This window comes from Meleagris gallopavo, chromosome 4 (assembly GCF_905368555.1).
Source record: "Meleagris gallopavo chromosome 4, MGAL_WU_HG_1.1, whole genome shotgun sequence".
NCBI classification, from domain to species: Eukaryota; Metazoa; Chordata; class Aves; order Galliformes; family Phasianidae; genus Meleagris; species Meleagris gallopavo.
The window spans coordinates 31,100,110-31,121,462 of NC_139407.1; the positions used below are offsets into that span (position 1 = coordinate 31,100,110).

General features: G+C 39.8%; 1 protein-coding gene across 3 annotated transcripts in view; it reads right to left on the reverse strand.

Moving 5' to 3' along the window:
• Positions 1 to 21,353, reverse strand: part of EPHA5 (EPH receptor A5) — a 198,771-nt gene that overhangs the window by 165,077 nt on the left and 12,341 nt on the right. For all 3 annotated transcript variants that reach the window (XM_085222715.1, XM_085222717.1, XM_085222716.1), the window contains exon 2: positions 19,443 to 19,507. In XM_085222715.1, coding sequence (XP_085078841.1) covers positions 19,443 to 19,507 — 65 coding nt within the window. The remainder of the gene's footprint in view (positions 1 to 19,442; positions 19,508 to 21,353) is intronic.

Sequence of the window (21,353 nt, forward strand, 5' to 3'; positions counted from 1 at the left end):
AAAGAAGGAACTGAGTATTTTTTAGTGGTTTGGAACATTTTCCTCAGTTTGTCAACTCAGAAAACGCATAAATAACAATGCCAAAACTTTTAAGCTACATTTTTCACCCTTACCTACTGGATTGCAGTTTCCTCTTTCTCTCAGCACCACTCTTCTTTGGCCCCTAAGCTGAACAGTCCGGCTAACTTCTGTATATCTATATTACCCAAAGTAAATGCAGGTTTCCCCACTTACTACAGTCAGTTTTCTAGCCAAGAGCTAGGGAATCATTTTTCATAAACAGAAGTTAGGAAGAAGACGCCAACTGCAAAGTGAAAAGTTATGAACTGGAAATCTAAAATGTGTTTGAGACACGCTCCATTTGACTAGCAAACTTTTTTCTTTTTTTTTTTTTTTTTTTTTATAAAATCAACCAGTGAGCACTCTCATATTCCCTATTCCACAGGTGATAGCTGCGTAGCAGAGACCAGACTTCTATAATTCATGTTTCCACAGCCCCACAAAACCCAAAGGCAAATTCTCACTATAGCCACTTTAAAGGAACAGCCAGACATAAGCTTTTTACAGATTTTTTTTCCTGTTCTTAACACCTTTGCTGACATGTTAGAAATAAGGTCCTAATCCATGCTACAGGCTACGTACCATTGCATTCAGATTTGCCAAGTCTCAATTTCAATAGGTTTTATGTACTACTTGCACCACAGTCAAGACCAGGAGAAGAATTAATGAAGACAAGGGAATTATTAATGTCAAATTTCCATAATAGAACAGAACTAGACTGGAAATGAGTTTGATGAAAGTTAAGCACCATCATGCCCCATCCCAACTCCATTGCTGCCAAGCAAACAAAAAAACAACACACATTTTAGGATTTAAGTAACCGGGTGGATAGTTTGATCTCTTATGGCATTTTGAATCTTTTTAACTCAACCAGGTAAAGATTTTAAGGTCCCATGCACAATCATGGATGTTAGAAGTGACATAAGCTGGTTTTCCCAGATTTTTCCAATGACAAAAACATTCCCTTTCTTCCCAAAATAACAGAAAGAAGAGTTTCCACACAGGCTGCTTAGAGAAATAAGGAAACGCAAGAAATAGGAAAGACTCATGCTGGAACTGTGAAACTAAGTAAGACTGCTCCTAACAGGAAGTACTTAACATGAAGACACAGCTCAAGTGACCTGGAAGTTGTGTGGAAAACTTCCTAGCATAGAACAGATTGGGTTGGAAGGGAACTCAAAGCTCATCCAGTTGCCACCTACAGAATGAAGCTGTCCAGGGCCTCATCCAACCCGCCCTCGAACACCTCCAGGGATGGGGCATCCAGAGCCTCAATGGGCAGCCCATCTCAGGGTCTCACCATTCTCTATGGTTTAAGTCTTTGATCTTGCTACCTGAGTGATTCTGCCACATTTCCTTGCATCTGCATCACACAAAGTTTTCTGCCACATCTCTTTTTTTGTTTTGTTTTTTTGTTTTTTTTTAATTTCCGCCACGGGTACTGGAGGAGACTCCTTACTGTAATACAGTGCAAAGGTTTTGGTAACTCTTCAGTTCCTCCACACTGCTTACAAGATGAATAACAATGCAGTTATTTGTAAAGTTGAGATAATATCTCAAAACACACACGGTAATTTGCTAAAGCAAATCTCATCCCGAGAGTCTGTAAGGAAGGAGAGCAATTAAAATGTTAAAAAAATTTTCTGCAGGACATGCTTGTGATTAAATACATTATCTATTTCAAGACCTGCACAACTGAAGTTGTTTAACATAACACCAAGACAAAGTCACCTAGACTTCAGTGCTGCACTGTAACGTGTAACAGAAAAATGAAAATGGGACCGAAGTTTTGCTCAGACTTTGATCATTTGCATGATCAATGAAAGATGTCAGGACTGAAATCCAAATGGAAGGAGAACCCAGCTGGAGGTTACAGCAGCTGAAATAAAAAGGAGCATCAGCCCCACTCCCGCATGTCTAATCAGCAGCTGCTCTGACCTGTTCCCAGAACAAAGCACTGTGCTCCAACCCCCCCCTTCTTTTTCCTTTTTGATTTTTTTTTTTAATTAAGGTTTTAAATTCTTCATGCATCTGAATCAGATGCACATTTCACACTGCTGTCCAGCATCTGACACTAAGACAATGGAGACAAGCATGAAAGTGGCAGTGGAGAAACACAATACCATTAAATCATTTTTCACTGCTTAATGTAACAGTCATTGCAGAACAATTTAACAAGAGCTGCAGCAAAGAGCAGCGGCAGCACAGTTTAACACCGGAAGACTGACGGAGGCAGATTTTCAGAAGGGCTCAGCACAGTTATGACATACATTTTAGATTTATTGCCAAATGCTTGGATTTTCAAAGCTTTCAGGATAGTGCCTCTCATCTGACAATACCAAGAGGCTTGTGGAACAACTTTCAAAAGGATTAGATGAGAAAGGAAGCCTTCCCTCTTACTGTTTTGTCCTAACATTTAGAAAGCAAAAACTGACTTGGGGCTTCTCATTGCCTACAACTGGCATAGCAAGACATTTGGCCTGTTTTTAATGCATGCAACATGGTGGGGGAAGAGAAGGAACAAATACTTTCTGCAAAAATACTACTGAATCATTCATCTTTATCATTGCCATCAGCTACCTATAATTTCCTAGGAGTGAGATTTTACATTTTTTTTAAACATTTTCGAGTAAAAGAAAAACTGAAGTACATTTAATGGAAGAAAAACATTTTCCTGAAGTCTTTCAAAGCGATACAATTATGCATGCACTAAGCAGGAAAAGCCCAACCTCTCAGGCATACACCAAATTTGACTACATTACAGACAGCCCTCACACCGTATCACGCCCTCCAGCAAATGCACTATTTTAGCCCTGCTCCCTGGTCTCTCATCCACCCAAAGCTTTTCATAGAGATAATATTACATTCATGGCTCAGGTCCTGACAACTGCACCCATAAATCAATGTCAAATTTTGCATTAATCATCTTTCTGTCATCAGTGGCTATTCAGCACAAATTTACATCTCATTTATGTTGGCCAAACAGCCACATTAGAGCTTTAAAGCTTATTCAGGCTTAAATGATTATATTCCCCTAATAAACACTGAAGCCCTCTCAGTCCGGTCACCGTGAGCAGCATTAATGACGTGCCATCTGAAGTCATCCCCGACACCAAGCAGATTTTGTGTTTCCAACACACCCAGACAGAAGAAATGCGAAGGCTGGTCCGTCTGTGCAGATCCTCTTATGGGAATTGCCCTGCACAGCAGGCAAACACACCATGCAATTTATTGTAACTCCTCTTAACAACTCCATTTGCCAGCTCTTTAATACATGAGGCTACTTGTAGGAAAACTGAAAGACAGATTTTCTGAAGAGCTGTTTCCTAGAAAGGCAGCTCAGCTCTTTTTCCTAAGTGCTGAGCACCTTACAACTGTCACCAAAAACAAAGAAAGCTGCTGGAAGCTGAACCCTGTAGAAAATCCGCTTTTCCTATTTGTCAGACAGCTAAACTTTGTTCACCACACCATCAAATTGGGTCTTAACACACTTCTCTTTGATCAGCTGCAAATTAGGCATTGCATATCTGACTACATTTTTTCCAGGTTTTTGCACTGCTCTCACTTATATGCACAACAAAGACTATCAACATATTACAGTAAGAAACTAAAACGTGATCAGTCCAGGGTGGATTCTGCACGTTCCTCCCTACAATCCCTACAGTGAGGCAATCTATCCTGATTGAACAAAGAATAATTATTTAATTAAAAGACCCTCAGCAGTTCTATGTTATTAAACCAGCATAAAAAGCCTCAGATTGATTGTATATTCACTTCTAGTTATGGTCTGAATCAGTATGCTAAGATCTAAAAATAAATGAACAGAATGCGTTTGTTATGACTGTTAAGTACTTACCCACTACAGGCAATAAATTATACATGTGGTTGCTTGTCATGCTTATTTTACAACATAATGTAACTTTTAGTTACTTTCTATTCCATGGGATTTAATTCCCACTGCAACAGACTTGTTACTTCTTAAATATAGAACTGGAATTACTGGGATATTAACATACAAGACTGAGACATAATCTGGCCTTGGTGTGTCCTTAAACATGGAACTGAAGAAACAGATTCATAGCATTATTAAGGTTGAAAAAGGCCTCCGAGATCATCCAGTCCAACTCCCAACCCATCCCCACCATGCCCACTGACCATGTCCCTCAGTGCCACATCTGCACATTTCTTGAACGCCTCCACCACTTCCCTGGGCAACCAGTGCCACTGCATCACCACTGTTGCTGAGAAGAAATGACGTAGTGGTGGTTTCTGTGTTTGTTTTTAGGGGGCAAAGGGTTGTTAAATGATGGATGTTCTATGCCCAAACCATCTCAGAGGAGATACATTTCCAAAGAGGTTCTATATTTCATCAGTCATTTTTCCTGACCTACAACCTGACACCACTCTGTCTGCTCCTCCTGGGTCTCTGACATTCTCTGAAACTGAAAACAATTGAGTATCACCATGCCATGGCCAGGAACACAAATAGAATAACTTGCTAAATACTGAGCTGAGAATTCTGCAGTTCAAACATAAATGTTGCTTCAGCAAACAGCTGTAATATTGCAAAATCAGGGAAAACTGTTTTACAAGAAGTGAAAAACTTCTGAAGAAGGTAAGGGAGAGCTTAGTCATTTTACATGCCAAGGATAGACAACCACATGGAGAACTTGCCACAGGAGCTGAATCCTTACTTGAAGCCTTCAAAGGGGGATTCTGGATAAGCTGTATTTCAGCACTTTTTCTCTTGGACTCACCAAGGGCCACTCAAAACTGCAAGCAAGGACTCCCTTGGATACAGGCAAGAGACGTCTGGGCAGCCAGCACATTGCTGAACGCAAGCAGCTCTCAGATTTGTGCACTGTGCAGATGTAACACAGCTGAACCACAGCAACAGCATTTTACTGCCGGGCAAGATAATCCTTATCTGTAGCTTGAAGATTATTTAAAACAGTTTGTTTCACCAGAAATTCAGGAGACCCCTGGAGGAAAGGCACTACTCAGCACGCAAACAAGGTGATTATTTATTCCTGTTCTACAGCTTGCTGTCACTACAGAACAAACAGATTGACCGCTTCACATAAACATGAAATTACAAACCCAGTTTCATTATTATTTAGCAATTAAACCATGAAATCAATGCCCTTACAATCTTTGTCTCTTCAGTTTCAGACTTGTTCCTCTGACTAGAACTGGATGCGTTTCACAATGCATTGAAATTTGAAAGAGAAGAGATGAATGAATGCACTCTAAAAATAAAAAGTTCAATTCTCATGGAAAGAGCTAATTAGCATAGAAAACAGCACTTCTCCAGGTTACGTGGTTAACTGACACTATTCTTACTGAAACATGCAGCCACAGAAAGTTATAACACTAAAGAAATGGCACTCAGATGTTGAGAAGTTGCCCCCATACTGCACAATGTCTAAAGCTTTTTATAACAAGCACTCTTGCCCATAAGTTGTGGTGCACTAGGAAATGTCAAGCACTAAGCTGTGAAAGAAACTTTATGCTAAAGGAATACACAATCTAGGAGAAACACAAAAAAAAACTATTGTTCCACCTTTACAGCTTCTCCCTGTCTTCTCCTGTAGTGTCTCCTTATCACACACACTTTAAAGCTATCACCCGTCCCTCTACGGCAAGTGCCATGTACACTTTCACACACAAGCGTAGGCATGGGCTGCAAAAAGTTGTTTTGTTCAGGAACATGGCACCCCAAGAAACTGCACAGGGTTTGGCTTTGAGGGCAAAGCCTTTACCTGCACTAAGGCTGTGCTGAGCCATGGGCTGAACCTTACCTTTTCTAGAAATTTAGGAGGCTGCAGGATTATGTTTTTCCCAGTAACAAGAACCTTTCACCCTACTAGAAACAGCGCAAGACACTGACACAGGGATCAGTGCACAATCCCTCTTACACCCCTCTTCCAAAATAAGAAGTGTCCAGATGACAGTAGAAGCTTCACCACAGCTCCTGCCCATGGCTCCTGGTCGTAGACACGTGGTATCGTACTCCAGCTCCTCTGTCACAGCATCCATCTGAACAACCACTGAAATGCTGCTTTCGTTCTACTTGGCTCCCAGCTCAGGGGCGATTTTCCTCAGGCACTTGATTCATTTGCCTTACAGAGCAAACAAGGAGATAATGGAATGCTTTACTAAGGCCACTGTTGGAAAGCTGCTCTCACTTCAAATGGCAACACTTCAAAAAGTATGTCCATAGATTGTAAAGGGCCCAGAAAAGAAAGTCCACAACTACTCTAGAAATCAAAAACCTGCTTTTACAGCTGAAGAAATCTGTAAAACAAACAAGCAAACGAGATTTGCTTGTGGCCCCTAATTGCCTGACAAGGGCAAGGGGAAGAGAAGAAGAAAAATAACAAGTAGGCATTTGTAAAATTAGCAGGAGAAGGCAGCGAGAACTGAAATTTTACTAGCTCAGAGACAGAAATACTCATTTTGCAACAAGAACAGCTTGCTGTTGGTACAAGATACAAAGGAACAGGGCATATTCCCCACAAGAAGTCCTTAATCAAAGCAGAAATCAATCTCCGAAAGATACAATGTAGGTCAAAGCAAAGTTGCAGACTTGTTGCAAGGACCTCTGTACAAATTTCCACACAGTGCCTGTCACAGGAGATGAACCTACATAACTGTAGTAGCCCCAGTGGCCTTAAATCCAATGAAGTCACAATTATCTTCAGCTCACTCATTCATACATCTTGTACTCCTAAATGAAAACTAGCTAATACTATGATAGTGTTTTTAATTGATTGTTTTACTTCACAAGCAAGGAAACTATAAGTCAGTAAGAAACAGCATGACTAGAATGTCAATAGTTTGCAATTAACATATTTGAACAGCGGGGAGTTGCCTAACTTTCTTTCCTATTTTCATTTTGATTACTTATGTATTTAGATTGTAAGATAGGAGAATAGTAATGTAGTTCCCCAATTTAAATCTGCGTGCAGAGCACAGAAAGGAAATTTGCCAAGCAATAGTTTTTTTGGTCACAGCGTTGTCTGTGGAAAAAGATTTGTTTTCATTATTTTCTGTTCACTGCTTTATTTTTGAACAGGCAAAACAAAGATTATAAAGTGGGAAGCAGACCATGTGTTTTGTTTGCTTGCCTTTTTTTTTTTTTTTTTTAAAAAAAAAAAAAAGAAACCTAGGCTCTGCCAACCTAGGTCCCTCTCCTCAATAAGAAAATCCAGGAGAGGCCTATGGCACAAACACCCAGCTTGGACCTTCAGTTGTTCTCTCTGTGCTTGCTTAACAGGGACACTAAGTGTGCTACTGCAATGTACTACCACAGAATTCATAAGGGAAAAGCCTCTCACCCAAAAAGCTCAGCTCGGAGATTCTCTTCTCTGCTGAAGACTATGTGATACCTACAGAGATGCACAGGGACTCACGCCCTGTGTGTCAAGAGAGCCCTGTCCTTGCAGAGCTGTGAGGAAAGATGTCCCAGGCTAGCAGAGGAAGAGCTGGGCCCACAAGTAGGAGTACTCAAAAGGAGCAGACGTGAGAGAAGCCCAAAGGGCTTGTGTAGGCAACAGAACAACTTTGCAAACACCAAGCAAGGGCTGCTTAGGTTTCCCTGCTTTCTCTCCAACCCTTCACAGCAGAAGCCTTTTACAAACATTATACAGGCAGCATCATAACCAAATCCCCTCGAGGCTAAAGACATTTGCCAGTTCAATACACTTGCACAGCTCTGAGAAACAGGCTCTGCCAGACTGAATTACTGCGACTCCAAGGGACACGGTAGCTCCCGCCTATCCGTACAGCCTGGCTGCACCAAGACCACCCCTCTACATTAAGTATACCAGGCTCAGAATAAGTAACATTTTAAAATTGAATATACAGGCCTTGGGAAGCTTGAAGCTGAGCTGTACGGTCTGTGTACCGATATTCAATTATCATTAAAATTAATAAGTATGGAAACAACCAAATCCCCTGGTAGACTTTGATTATCTCAATCTGGGCATTTATCAGAATCACTCCAACACTCAGAGTCGTTGTGCTCTGCTCAACTGGCACAAGCTACTCCTCATCCCATTTACACTTTCTTTGCACAGGAAACAGATGTGTAACAAGCTGGGAGAAAAAAATAGAAGGCACCACATCAGAAAGGAGATTAATATCTCAAACTGCACAAGAAGGCTTGATCTGGTCTGAAATCTGTTTCTGAGTGACCTATTTGTTCCACTCCTGTTCAGTAGCTCAAATCAGTCATGCTGTAATTCCGCAGCAAAACGACTGTAGCCACTGACCTGCTCCCAGCCACCTACCTGAGCACCTAACACCAAATATCAATGGCTGCAAGACATTTATTTTCTCATCATCTGACAAAACATCTATTGTGATAGACATGAAACCCAGCAATTCTTTTCAGAAACTTTTCTCATTTCATGTTGATTTTTCCAGCACTAGAAATGAAATCACCACGTTAAAAAAAAAACACTTCGCAATTAGCAGGGATACAAAAGAAAACAAAATAGGCTGCCACTAAAGTTAAGTACAGAGGAACATTCGGCTATTCAATCTGGCATCAAAACAACACAAACAGTAAACCAGAAGGAGACTGTAATGAAGTGACTATCTCACAGGATTATACTTGTGGTTATGATTTTAATTGCATATTCTAGAAGGATTTGCAATAAACTAAATAATCTTATGTTATTGTAATGATTTTTAATCACAACACTTGCTCTGATTTACAGGCTTACTATACATTTGCATTGCAATCAACTGGAACAGTCAGTGCATGCCCCACAACACCTAACAGCACTTAAAATTATGTCTTGCATAGAGTTCCAACAGCTGCCCAATCATAAACAGCTGGGAGGTTTGAAACCAAGGCGAAGCACACTGAAGCATGCATCTTTCTACTTCTGGAGGAAAATAAAGCTAACGAAACAAAACTGAACACTTCAAGGTTTCTGAACAGAACACCAAGGGCCACATTTTTGCTGTCCATTTCTGTTGATTGAATAAGAAGCAAGTGATGCCAAATGGATGTCATACGCAACCATATTATTTTGATGGCTCTCTAAAATTCCAATGGTTAGCTTTGGGAACATCTCCAAGGCTCCAGCAAGAAGCCAGGACAATCACAGTGTCAGTACCAGGACTTTGCAGACTGAACATGCAAGGGCAACTCACAAAGCTAACAAAAAAAGCAAAGCCCCATTGATAAAGGCTGCCAGCACCAAAGAGGTGCTAGGTCTTCTGAAGCTAGAAGATGACAGTGAGACCAACTTCTCCTTTCCAGTAACAGGCAGTTTCCCTACTCCACATGGGTACATTTGGGATGCTGGGATTTCACCATTTTAGCAGGATCATTCCCTAAGAACAGTTCATCCTTGTCATGTATTGGAGAAATCCAAACACCTAAAATTAACAAACTCAGTAAGATCACTTTAAACAGATATTTAAGTTATAACAAAGTCCTGTTATCGCCTGTTCTTTCATTATGAGGTGCTCACTCATGTATTCTTCATCTAGCTCATAGCCAAAGGCAAGACAGGAGAGCAGCCAAGCCTGCAGCTATTCCTCAACACTGGAACAGGATTGCAAACAGATAAACAATGTACACCAGTGTCTCAAACCATATTAAGAAATATCCAGATGGCAGAAGATACTGTGGTCTTCTGCACAGCGTTATGGGACTGTCAGTACTACAGGTAAATAATACTACTGGAAGATCTTGGAAGATGAGGGACAGGTCACTGATCCCCAAAAATTTTTGCTGAAGTAAAATGAGAACTTGTGCAGCAACAAGGGTTCAGTCCTTCCCCTGCTTCAAAGCCAAGAGTTCTACCTTTGATGCTATAAAAGTGCATCCCAAGGAGGGTAATTATCCTCAGGAAGCACACAACTTCACAAGCTTCTGGTTCATCTTACTTCAGCACAGTAACAAATCTACAGGACATTATTTGATGTGTTTCGACACATAGGTAGTTAATTTACCCCAAAAGTCAATAAGATGCACTCTCCTGAAGTGATACTAGCTTTAAAAATGGATAGCTTCTCTTACAAATTAAACATCTCTTCTCATAATACAAAGAACAATTTGATCTTCTCTACAAGTCATTTTATTAAATCAGAACTCAATATAATCAAAGCAGTGGCCTGGTATTTGCTGGAATAATCAACACAGAAGATAAATAAGCAAGAACGTGCAAGTCAAAGAAAGTGCTCTCATCAGAGAGTTTTGGCAAGAACCAGGTATCTATTATCACTTCACTTCTTGAAAAGCATCTGAAGGTGAATCCAGAGCTGCACTGAGCCATTTTCAGCTTAGTCCGAATACTCAGTTTTCAGAAAAAAAAAAACATGAGTAGTCTCTGCTTCTCGTCAATGCTGCCCCAGAAGCATTCCTGCTCACTGGGCCCTCTGCTGGGGCACTGAAACCACGGGGAGCACCTGCCACTACTCTTGTGCGGGGCCAGCTTCTGACCAATTCCGGGGCCTGATCCTGCCTGCAGCTATCTGGGAACTTGTTCATAGATTGTTCCTTACAATTCCTACACAGCGTCCGGAGGTAGGTCTGAACAGGCAACGATGGAGCCCAACATTATGCAAGTCTCACTCCCAACTCTAAATCTTCACTACATCACTGATGCGATTTCAGTGAAAAAGTAAAATATAAATCAGTAACATTAGTTTCCCCTGCATAGGAAAAATAACTGTTTCTCTTAAACGTTCACAATGCCTCATAGGATAACAAGGCCTCTTTTTTCTCCAAACCCTCTGTCAAGGCAGTTGAAGCAGCAGTGAAATGAACTCCAGAATCCGATCATGTTCTGCAATTCTTTTATACTTACTGTTCAGTCTGTGGGATGCAAGCAATCGATCATGTCAGTGAGGCAATGCACAACATCACAGGGGTAGAACAGAGATGACTGATAGCTGGGTGTCACCCACATTCCCTTTAACAGCATTTCATCATTTGTGTTGAGAAGAGTCTAAAAGGTGGTTAGAAATCTACCACTTTTCTTTCAAAAAGAACAATCCCTGGAAGTATGTACTTACATCCATGTGTACCCTGGTACTTAATCTCACGTCTGTTTTGCCACAGTACTGTCAACATTAAAACTGACAGATCTCATGAATACTGACTGCTTTAGTGAATCACACTAAATAATAGACCATAGCATGCTTCTTCCCCCGCTATCAAAACATCTAAGATAAATTAGACAATAGGAAACCAAAATATTTAGAGGTAAAAAGAGTCTAACTAAAATACAAGCATTTTCTTTGGCTGCCTAAAAACCCAGTCCCCATCCTCTTATTTTATATGTATGTGCATACATTTCATTAACTGAAAAGACATCCTGTTTCTGTCACATGGACCAGCAAAAGAGGGCACAGGACAGCTGCCATTTTCCACCTCTGAGAATCTGATCATTTCCATTAAATAGCTTGAAAATAAATTGAGGTCTTGTTGAACAGCCTTAGACAATAGATGCTGAACTATTTCTCGTGTAGCCACATAACAGGAGTTTGCACTGATCAGAAGTCAGTCAAAAAAGCTTTCCTTATTAGCTGTAAGGTAGCTAATGGGTCTTCAAAAGGACCTCCTGACTTTTTACTGTCAAATTTTGCTGTCCAATGCATAAAACAACCACAAACAAAATAGCTTCTGCTTTTATACACTATTTTCATGCACTCTCCATTTTAAGATATTCACCTTCTAGACTAAAACTTACCATGTTTGTTTGTTTTTCCCCTTTGAAGTTAACACTCATTTTCTTTCATGCTTTCTAATCTGGCTTTCCTGAATGAGTACTATGAAAAGACAGCCAATTGTCCTCATTATAAAAAGAGCATAAATAAACACAAGACTGCAGCCTTGAATTTATTTACCCCAAAAGCTATTAATCCAAATAAAAATATATGCCGTCAAAGGGGGCAAGACCAAGGCCAACGCATTTTCAGTCATATAAACGGATTATGTGATTATGCTGTAAATACTCCACTGATTTATATATAAATATATATATATTAGGATATGAAGTAGTAAGTAGCATAAGTAACATAGTACAAATCCATCAACATAAACGATAAAATCCTAATGCGTATTTTATAAACCCTGGGCTGTGGCACACAAAGAATAATATTTTATTCTGCAAAATTTCAGACTCTTTATGACAGCACTATGTTTATACATTTTAATTGTACGGTTCCTAACTGTTGGATCCTATCCAACAGTATCCTAACCAATATTTCTGGAACCGGCACAAAAGTAACAGAGAAAACAATGGTTTTAGAAGATAAAGCTCTTCAAAGCTCTTTTATCCCCAAACGTAATTCTTAGACACTGGAGAAAAAAAGACTTTTTAGCATGAAAGGAGATTATTGTTTGCCCAATGAGCCTGTGCGGAGGAACCTAATGCTGACAACTGTATTTACAAAAAGATACACAGAAGGATCAATCTTCAATTCTTCTGTGGTGGATTTTCAAGACAAAGAATGTAGTGTATAATTCTAGTAATACAGCTCTAACAGAGATAAAGATTTGCTTTATTCTTAATCTTGCTAGTATTAATTTATTTTTACAGTATTTCAGGGTATTCGAGGCATTTTTGATCTCTTTTAATAAGACCTATGCCTTGCCAGATGCTGCTATCCAGTAAAGGCTTGATTCATGCCAACAGCATATAAACTGAACAGCAGGTAGATAAGAGTCCAAAACAAAAAATTAAGAGCATGCACAAGTGGAGATTTAACTTCAGATAGGAAAGGAGACATGGGAAAGGACACGCGTAGAACAGCAAAGAAGTTCAACGAAAGCTGTTCTACAGCATGAGATGCTCTGATCTAAAAGAAGTTGCATACCATTGGCAATATGTTGCAGACATTAGAAAAGCTGGTCTTAAATACAGAGTGTAGGATGAGTAAGGGTGCTTCATAAGCAGGGCAAGGAGGAAAAAAACATCAGAAAGACAGATCTCACTCTGGACACATGCTTTCAATCCACTGCCATTTGTATGTAGAGCTGGAAGAGGTCGAAACGGATCATCCATCTGTTCCTCCAGAAGGGATGAATACTGCTCATCCACAGTAACAGACAGCAGCCTGATCTGCTATCAGAGACCTCCTGGGAAGGAAATGCCTTATCTGCTTCAAAGCTGGAGGAGGACAAAGTACTTTCCATCAAATTTCACCTGAATCAGCTTAGCTGAAATAAATCCTGCTTTTCTTGTCCTTCTTATTGCAAACCTGAGCAATAGTATATTCCCTTCCTCTCTGCATCCCTCAAGACTGTTATGAGCCAGTCCAACACACACTGCTCCACCCACCTCTATCAGCCTCTCCAAACAATATGAACCCCTTATTTCTCCGACTATATCTTTTAGATTTTGATTGGCATATTCAAGCTCTGTGAAACAAATATAGCCCTAGAAGCACTGGCAGTGCTACTTACACAACAGGCAAACCTACACATATGATCAGCAGTCAGCTGGCTGAACTCAGCTCTCAGAGTCCCCTTTCCCCTTTAACAACTTTGGAAGTTTTCAGTGTTTGAAACATGACCTCAAACATAATTTAGTTTGATTATCACAAAGGTTCTGCATTATTAACTTGCTGCCTTTTCTGACACAAAGCTCAAGTTCTTTTGCTACAATTATGCTATACAATGCAAACATGCATCTATCACACTGATATACTAAAAGAGGAAGAAAACATTACTACGGGATATTAGATGACTACATAAAAACATAAGAAACAAGGGAGACCTTCAAAGAGAACAGAAGCTAAGATTATATATACAGATTTTACATTTTACCATAAGGAGTCTTAGGGGAAAACAATGCCCTCACATGTATTTTACCTCTCAATATCATCCCAGAAATTCCTCATGTAAAAATTGTTTATCTTGTATATAATGAAAAACGTCCAGTACAGCTTTGGTTTGGATTACTTGAGCTTGCTTCAAATAATTTGCAGATGTGGACTATGTTTCTTTCTAACACCTACGTGAGCAAATGTATTTGCAAATAAACAGCCAAACACCAGGTTTTTTAGGAATCCTTAATATATTTTTTTCACCAACTCAGGTATTACTTCAGTCTCACCTGCACACTCCATGCTGCAGTAAGAAATGTGCCATAGTACGTATCCCTCTGCTTCCTCTTCTGTGCTGGTCACAGCCGAGCAGCAGCATTTGCAAGAGAAAACATGAGCTGCCAAAAAGTACTGCCCTGAAAATGCCAGTTGTAATCATAGCTACACGACACAGCTCAATGGTGCCAAGAACCCTCCTCCTTCTCTCATTCCCCCTATCCCTCCCCTTTATTTTATTTCTAACCCCAAGGGCAAACGCCGCTTCCAATCCAGGATTCCCGTATAAAATCTCTATCTGAACTGAGATCGACAGAGAAAAACATGAATGTATTCACAAACCACGCTGAGTAATCTAAACTGCTGTTATTTTTAACTTCAAAGAGGCACCCTAGGGTACCTGTCCTCAAAAGAAAGCAGGAAATGCTGCTCACCACCCCCTCCAAAATAAATATAATAATAAAGCCTTACTGAAATCCTACATAAGTGACAAGCAACTCGCAGAATCAGTGTGGCTGAATTTACTCCCCCTGCTTTCAGTATTTGGCCTTATAGACCACCAAAAGCAAGGCAACTACTTTTCTTCTTGCAGTAAGTCAGCTATTGCTCTCATTTTCTGCGATGAATAAAGAATTATGAATCCCAGCATCCTCTAACATCTCCACAGGATAAGATTCCTTAGTTCATGTTTATTTTCCTGTCTGAGCCTAAAAAAACCCAGAACATGGAGCTGTGCAATGAGCCACAGCACATAGCCAGTACTCCAAGGACCACAGAGCCTTCCTGTTCTGAGCTACAGGAAGTTCAAGGAAATCAATGGGAGGTGAAAGGCACATAAGTAAAGCAGGTGTGCCCCAATTTGGCAAGAAAAAAATAACTTTTAAAAATAAATCCTGAAGGAAGGGATGATCTGAAGCAAGTAAATCAGCACTGTCTTAGCCACTCAAATCAGACATAACTGGTGAATAAATCAAGTCATCTAAAAAGCACTGATTTTAATTAGTAACTTTTGCAATTACATGCTTACTGTTAAAAGTGGTTGTGTTTTTGCAGTCAGACCAAGGCTGAACAGCACAGATTTACCTGGAGCTCTTTATAGCCTCTATCCCAGCTATGGCTTTGTGGGGAGCCAAAATGCATCCTGCAGAGCCTCCTGCTAAGTAAAAGGAAAAAAGGCAGCAATACAGCCTACAAACACTCTCTGATCTGAGCCAGCTGTTTCTCACAGTACTTCCTGTTGTTCCTTCTTCTGGGAGTCTCCACTTGACAAAAAAAGTATACTTAGCACAGTCAAATACAGGCAATTTCTGGAGGTCAGAGTAGGTCAGCATCACAGCCCCCTGTAATGCACATGAATCTCTGATATGCCCAGTTTTGGTAATTCTCCAAGTTAGTCTGGAGGTATAAGAGGCTCTGGATGCTTGCTACAGAAGCGTATATTTTAATAAAGAGGTAGCCAAACACTTGTGATATTTCTGATATCACCTCTAGTAATTCCAACAACATTCTTCAGATTAAGGTAAACTTACACTGCATAACAAAGTGGAAATTAATCCTCTGGCCTATAGTAACATGATACATTCTCAACTCACGAGCTACAAAGAGAATAGTATTTCCATACTGATCATGCACCACTAGCAGTGAGAAGGCCCCCTTTCTGAGCTTCATCACCATACAGACTCCATGAGGGCTTTGGTCATGCTTCAACAAATAGAACAACAGGCTTAAGAGCCACATGACTGCTGCAAGTTGCCAAACACCACACTGCCAGGGAAGCCTCCTGGGGTAGCAAGAAACCCATGCTATCAGGATTCATTAATTTAGGGCAAAGAAGCAGAAAAAAGCATCTCCTCCTGTACAACATCTGGTTCCTTACAACAAGTACATTTGGCCACATCACATTTCATTTTTGCTGGTTTCTCAATGCTTCACATACATAAATATACAAATTGTAATGCAACGGAAAGCACAGCAACGACAACAGACTAACAGGGTGCTAGGCTGCGGCAAGTGAGGGGGTTGCTCAAACTCAACAGCCGAGGGTACAGAAATAAAGAAGGTGCTTACCTTCAGAAGGCATCAGGTATGCAGGGATCTCCAACAAGATAGCCTTGCCTCCACTGCCAACTTTTAAATGAGGTCTGGGAAGGGGTGGATTCTAGCACTACCCCTTCTGGTCACTCAGGTACATTGCATGCACCTGAGCTCCCCTGGGTTGGCCCTGCCTTCTCACCAGGTGCCCACTGTTTCAAGCCATGACTTAGCATTTCCACTACACAAATACACCTGTGTGTGTATGTATATAAATGGAGATTTTTCTTGCCTTCCATAAGTACAGGCAAAATGAAACCCAGCAAGCATGAAGCAATTCCAGATGCTGCCAAAACCTGTACCAAATCTGCAGAGCTTTGTCTAGCTAGGTGCTTAGACAGCCCTGAAGCACTTCTCTCCCCAAAGCCTGTTATTTTTAAGATTACCTGGTGCATGCTATTTTGCAGCAGTATTTTGCAGCTTTTTGCAGTCCCTGATCATACAGGGACTAAAGCAGCTGAGGTGCTTTATTTGGAATTACAGCTATGAAACAGAAGTAGTTCTAAGCCTAATTTTTCTCTAGATTGGCCAATCAGGTTCCTTCTCCCATTACTCTCTTCATTTCCCAAGGTAGAGTACATTTTTCCATTGTGTTCAGCAAAAAATGAGGTTAGCAGCAGGGTAAATGAGTACAGCTTGATCTCACTGGAGCGTGGAAGAAAAGACTTACAGCTTCAATACACAAAAACCACCATGGTATACATCTGAAACAAATCTAGAATATGATACTTACCATATAGGGTGTGCCAGAAGCATGTTCTTTTCATATGACTGAACCTCTTACCCCACTGTAATCTTTTGTTGTCTTCCCCCCCCCTCCCCCCCCCCCTCCAAGAATAAACACAGAAGTTCTCAAAACTTCTCCCCTTAAGCCCTTGTGATGCACTTAAAACTTCTCCCAGGCACTCCTACAAAGCTATAAAGTCTAAATTGCTTACTTTCTTTGCACGAGGAACTCTGCTGTCAATAATCTTCTACTTCTAGCAGATGTGGTTCTAAGAAAAACACTAATTTCCTTAAGATTCATAATAAAGATCAAGTGGAGAATTATCAAAACAAAATTGAAAGTTGCTTCAAAAGCTGATTTATCTGTAGTTGGAATTACATAATCACTGAAATTGTTACCAGTTTAAGTTACTAGACTTAAATATATACAACACAGAGTTACACACTATCAGAGTTCTGCTCCTTTCCTTGATTGGAAGCTTTGCAGACATTTCAAATATTTTTAGATGTTCTGAGAAAAATTAGGATGAGAATACCTCAAACAAACAAAAAAAACTTGCCTACATTATCTCTAAACTACCTACTACTTTGCAAATTCAAATAGTGAAATAAGACTTAAAATATATATAGATATAGATATATAGTCTACCGTGCGTAAATATTTTTCTAAATCAAGCCTATAAGAGCATGACAGCAGAACAGCTGACTGAGAGCAGATAAAGGGGTTAAAGAATTAGGTCTGGAAAGCCTTTTTTTTCCAGTATTTATAAAACATTGCAAATATATTAGGCCAAAGGAGACAACTGGGCTAAGCTCATGGATTTTTATGGTCCCATGAAAACAAAGAAGATTAACAAGAGATTTCTGGAAATTCAAAAACTGACTGCCTGATTCATTTATTATTTGCATTAGTTAAATCAAGAAAAAAAAATCTCCCAATTGAGTCAGTAACCATTAACTTGCCATTCATGAGTGCACTTCCAGGTGCTGGTCAAAACCTCAGCTTTTAAATATAAAAAAAAAATCTCTAAATAACAAAAAAAGCAACTGAGCTTTATACATCGAATATTTAGCTTTTCATTTACTCATCTACACATACAGATCTGGATATATTCTGAACGCTTTAGGCCTAATTATTTCTCTGCTGACATTCCTGCAAGGACACGAGATTATACAGCCACTGCTTAATAGCCTAGAGAGAATACTGACAGATGTGCAAAAGGGGAAAAGTGGACATTAAGAAGTAGACAACAGAATCTTTGTAGTTTGACATAGCACCAACATAAGACTCTGCCTGCACATATGGAACTAGTTATTCTGTTGCCCACATATGCAAGGGGAACAAGTTCAATCCTCATCTTTAAATCAAGAGGAAAAAAATATATTCCTATAGACTTGGACAACAACATGATGTTGAACTGGCTTCAGGATGAACTAAGCTCCCCATATGCTTTTACATTTCTGCCATAACCAGGGCCTGCAAGCACCCAACTTGCCTTAGTGAGGCTGCCATTACTACTACCTTTTATTTGCACAAAATACGGAAAAGCCAGACTGTAATTCAGTCTATAGTATTTATGCACCGGGTTGGCTACGCTGTGCAAACATTGCCACCATGTTTTATGGCAGTCGAACTGGAGTGCAAGACAATTCTGCAGCCCATTTCACCTGGTATCTAAAACTCTGGAATACCACATTCCTGAAATCTGCTTTATTGGAGAGCACGGCTATGCAGCATTTCTATCTCAGGATACATCAGACATTGCTTCTGTATGAGAGGAATTGACAGGAATACTCAACAGCGTGCAAGACTATCAAAGTTCTCTGTTACAATACAGCATCAAGGATGCTCCAGCCAGACCAATTCCTGTGAATTTTGGTCATATGATTCAGTCAGGCCAAGAGGACACATTGATGAGTATTAATGTACCCAGACTCCATAACTATTTCTGGTATCAAATCAGGAAGCCAGGTTCCTTCAGCCCTCAGAACAGTTAATGGAAGGAACATAGACCCTTCAAGATGCTTAAAACTCACCTCCTGTTCCAGAGTTATCAGCTGCCAAAATTTAATCTGGAGCCTGTACAGCCCTCTTCATTTAAAGCTAACAGTAATGCTCCAAACCCTGCGTTTCAAAAGAAAATTTGCGGAAAACTGTTGTATATTTACCCCACATGCTCAGGTAAAGAACCAGAATTCATAGCTTAAATTTATATAATCTCATGGTTTTGTTGGTGAGGAGACAAGTGATGGGATAAACTCACTTTTTTTTCTTGTTATTAAAATATCTTTGGCTGGATCTACTGCATAAATAAATCAATCCCCCAGCTACACATCTCCATTTTTCCAGTCCCAGCACATTATTTTATGTATTTTTCCTTCCATTGCAGACAAATCACTCCAGGGAGTTTATAAACCCAGTAGTCTACTTTCCGAATGGAAACAATTAGTGTAATTTGTGAGTGAAAAAGCAAACAACAACAGAGACTTACCCCATTTTTTGGGTAGGCTATCCATCCTAGATCCCCCATTACTGTGCGTGAGTCCAGTAAATTCACTGAAAGAAAGAAAAACCTGGTAAGGTGTATGTCTTATAAATTTCAGTAAATATTTCATGATTTGGATGGCTATGGCAAATAGGCTGTTTATAATTAACCAAGGAAGCTGGGTTTTTGTAAGACAAAATAACAATGCAGTAACTCCTCTAACAATGAGATCATACCCTTTGAGATCTGCAACTGGAAGTTGCACATGCTCTAAATTCCTACAAGATCCAGACTCTTGCGTTAAGTTCTTTGGGACTGGTCTTTTTGGGAGAGAAGTAATTACATAAACTCTGTATAAGACATACAGCAGATACACACATTTCTTCTATGGTGGTACAGTCTTTAGCTAATCAAGCCTTTTAGACAAACACAAAACAAGAAACAACATGCAGAGTACCCTAGTTATCATGGATTCAAGTACTTTACAGTAAGTAATGTAAGTATGTACGTATGTAAGTATGACAGTGTTACAGTTATCAGGAATCTATTCTTTTTTCTCCCTTGCATGTTGTTCCAAGACTCGACAACTTCACTATAACACATCCAAGCGATTGTCTCTCCCCCCCCTTCACCCAAAAGTACAGTGGTTTTGTTAAGTCAGAAGCAATTAACAAACAATTAACATTGAAGAGCAATAAAAGTTATCCTCAATCTTATAATATTTCCCCTCATATTTCCTGAAATACTGAGTTCAAAGCATGAAATAATTTAAAAAATATATCTACACAGAGTTAATTCAGCTGAGAAAAATTACAGTAGCTTTTGGTGCCGAGCTCTCCAGTGTCATCTCCTGTACTCAGGACTTCCAGTCTCCCAAATTAAGAACTTGCCTCTGAATCAATAGCTGTTATACAGAAACTCAGTCTAAGAGGAGCCTACTTTGCAAAGCACAAAAATCCTTCAAACTGTAATTCTTGCTTTCCAGTATATTTATCTGCATAGCACAGCCGCATTTTTGCACCCAGGTTCAGCCTAAAAGGGAACCAATTTCCCCAAGTCTTCAATTCATGGTCTCCAATGTATGCATTGTTTAGAAATCCCACAGGAAGTCAAACTTCAAGACTTTCAAATTGAAGATGAGCTATCCCAAGAACAAGCTGGAAACAAGAGAAAGAGGATACATGCTCAGTCCTTTGGAAACAAGCCCATTTATTTAGGTACTTACGAAGTGGCATATACATACAAGCAGAAAGAATAGGAATATCAATTCTCAACGCTGGTACTCATCTGAGGTCCATTTTCCATCTCTGCACAGACAAGTACCAGTGCAAACCAAAGGCATACAGACCTCTACACCAGCATGGGTCACCCTACTGCGATGCACCATCAACAAAATTAGAACACTGCCAACTGATTATCTCAGACATCATAAATACGGTATTTTAGGGATTACCTGCTCACTGTGACAAGAAATAGACTCATCAAGTTCCTGTAATTGGCATTTCACTTCAGAGTATCTATTTTTCCCTGAAGAGTCAATGACCTAAATGCATAGAAGCACAAGAACTTAATAGCAAACCATATTATGTATACAGAGGCACAAGTAATAAAACTAGACATACATTGTACTAAAATAGAAGTCATCTTCCTTTGAAATTTTAAGGAATATTAAAAAAAAAAAAAGGTTAAACAACAGATCTAGCTTGAAAAACAACGTTTTCAGTATCAATTTTGTCTTGATCATTGTATTGTGACAAATTTTTCTCGTAATCATTGTAATACACTGAAAGCTGACGACTGCAGCTCACTGTACACAAAAACAGCCAAAACACAACAGGTAGAGAAATTTGTCCTCAGCCCTGGCATCAGATGCTTATAAAAGATTCTTCTATGTGGATATCTGCAGTGCATGCAATC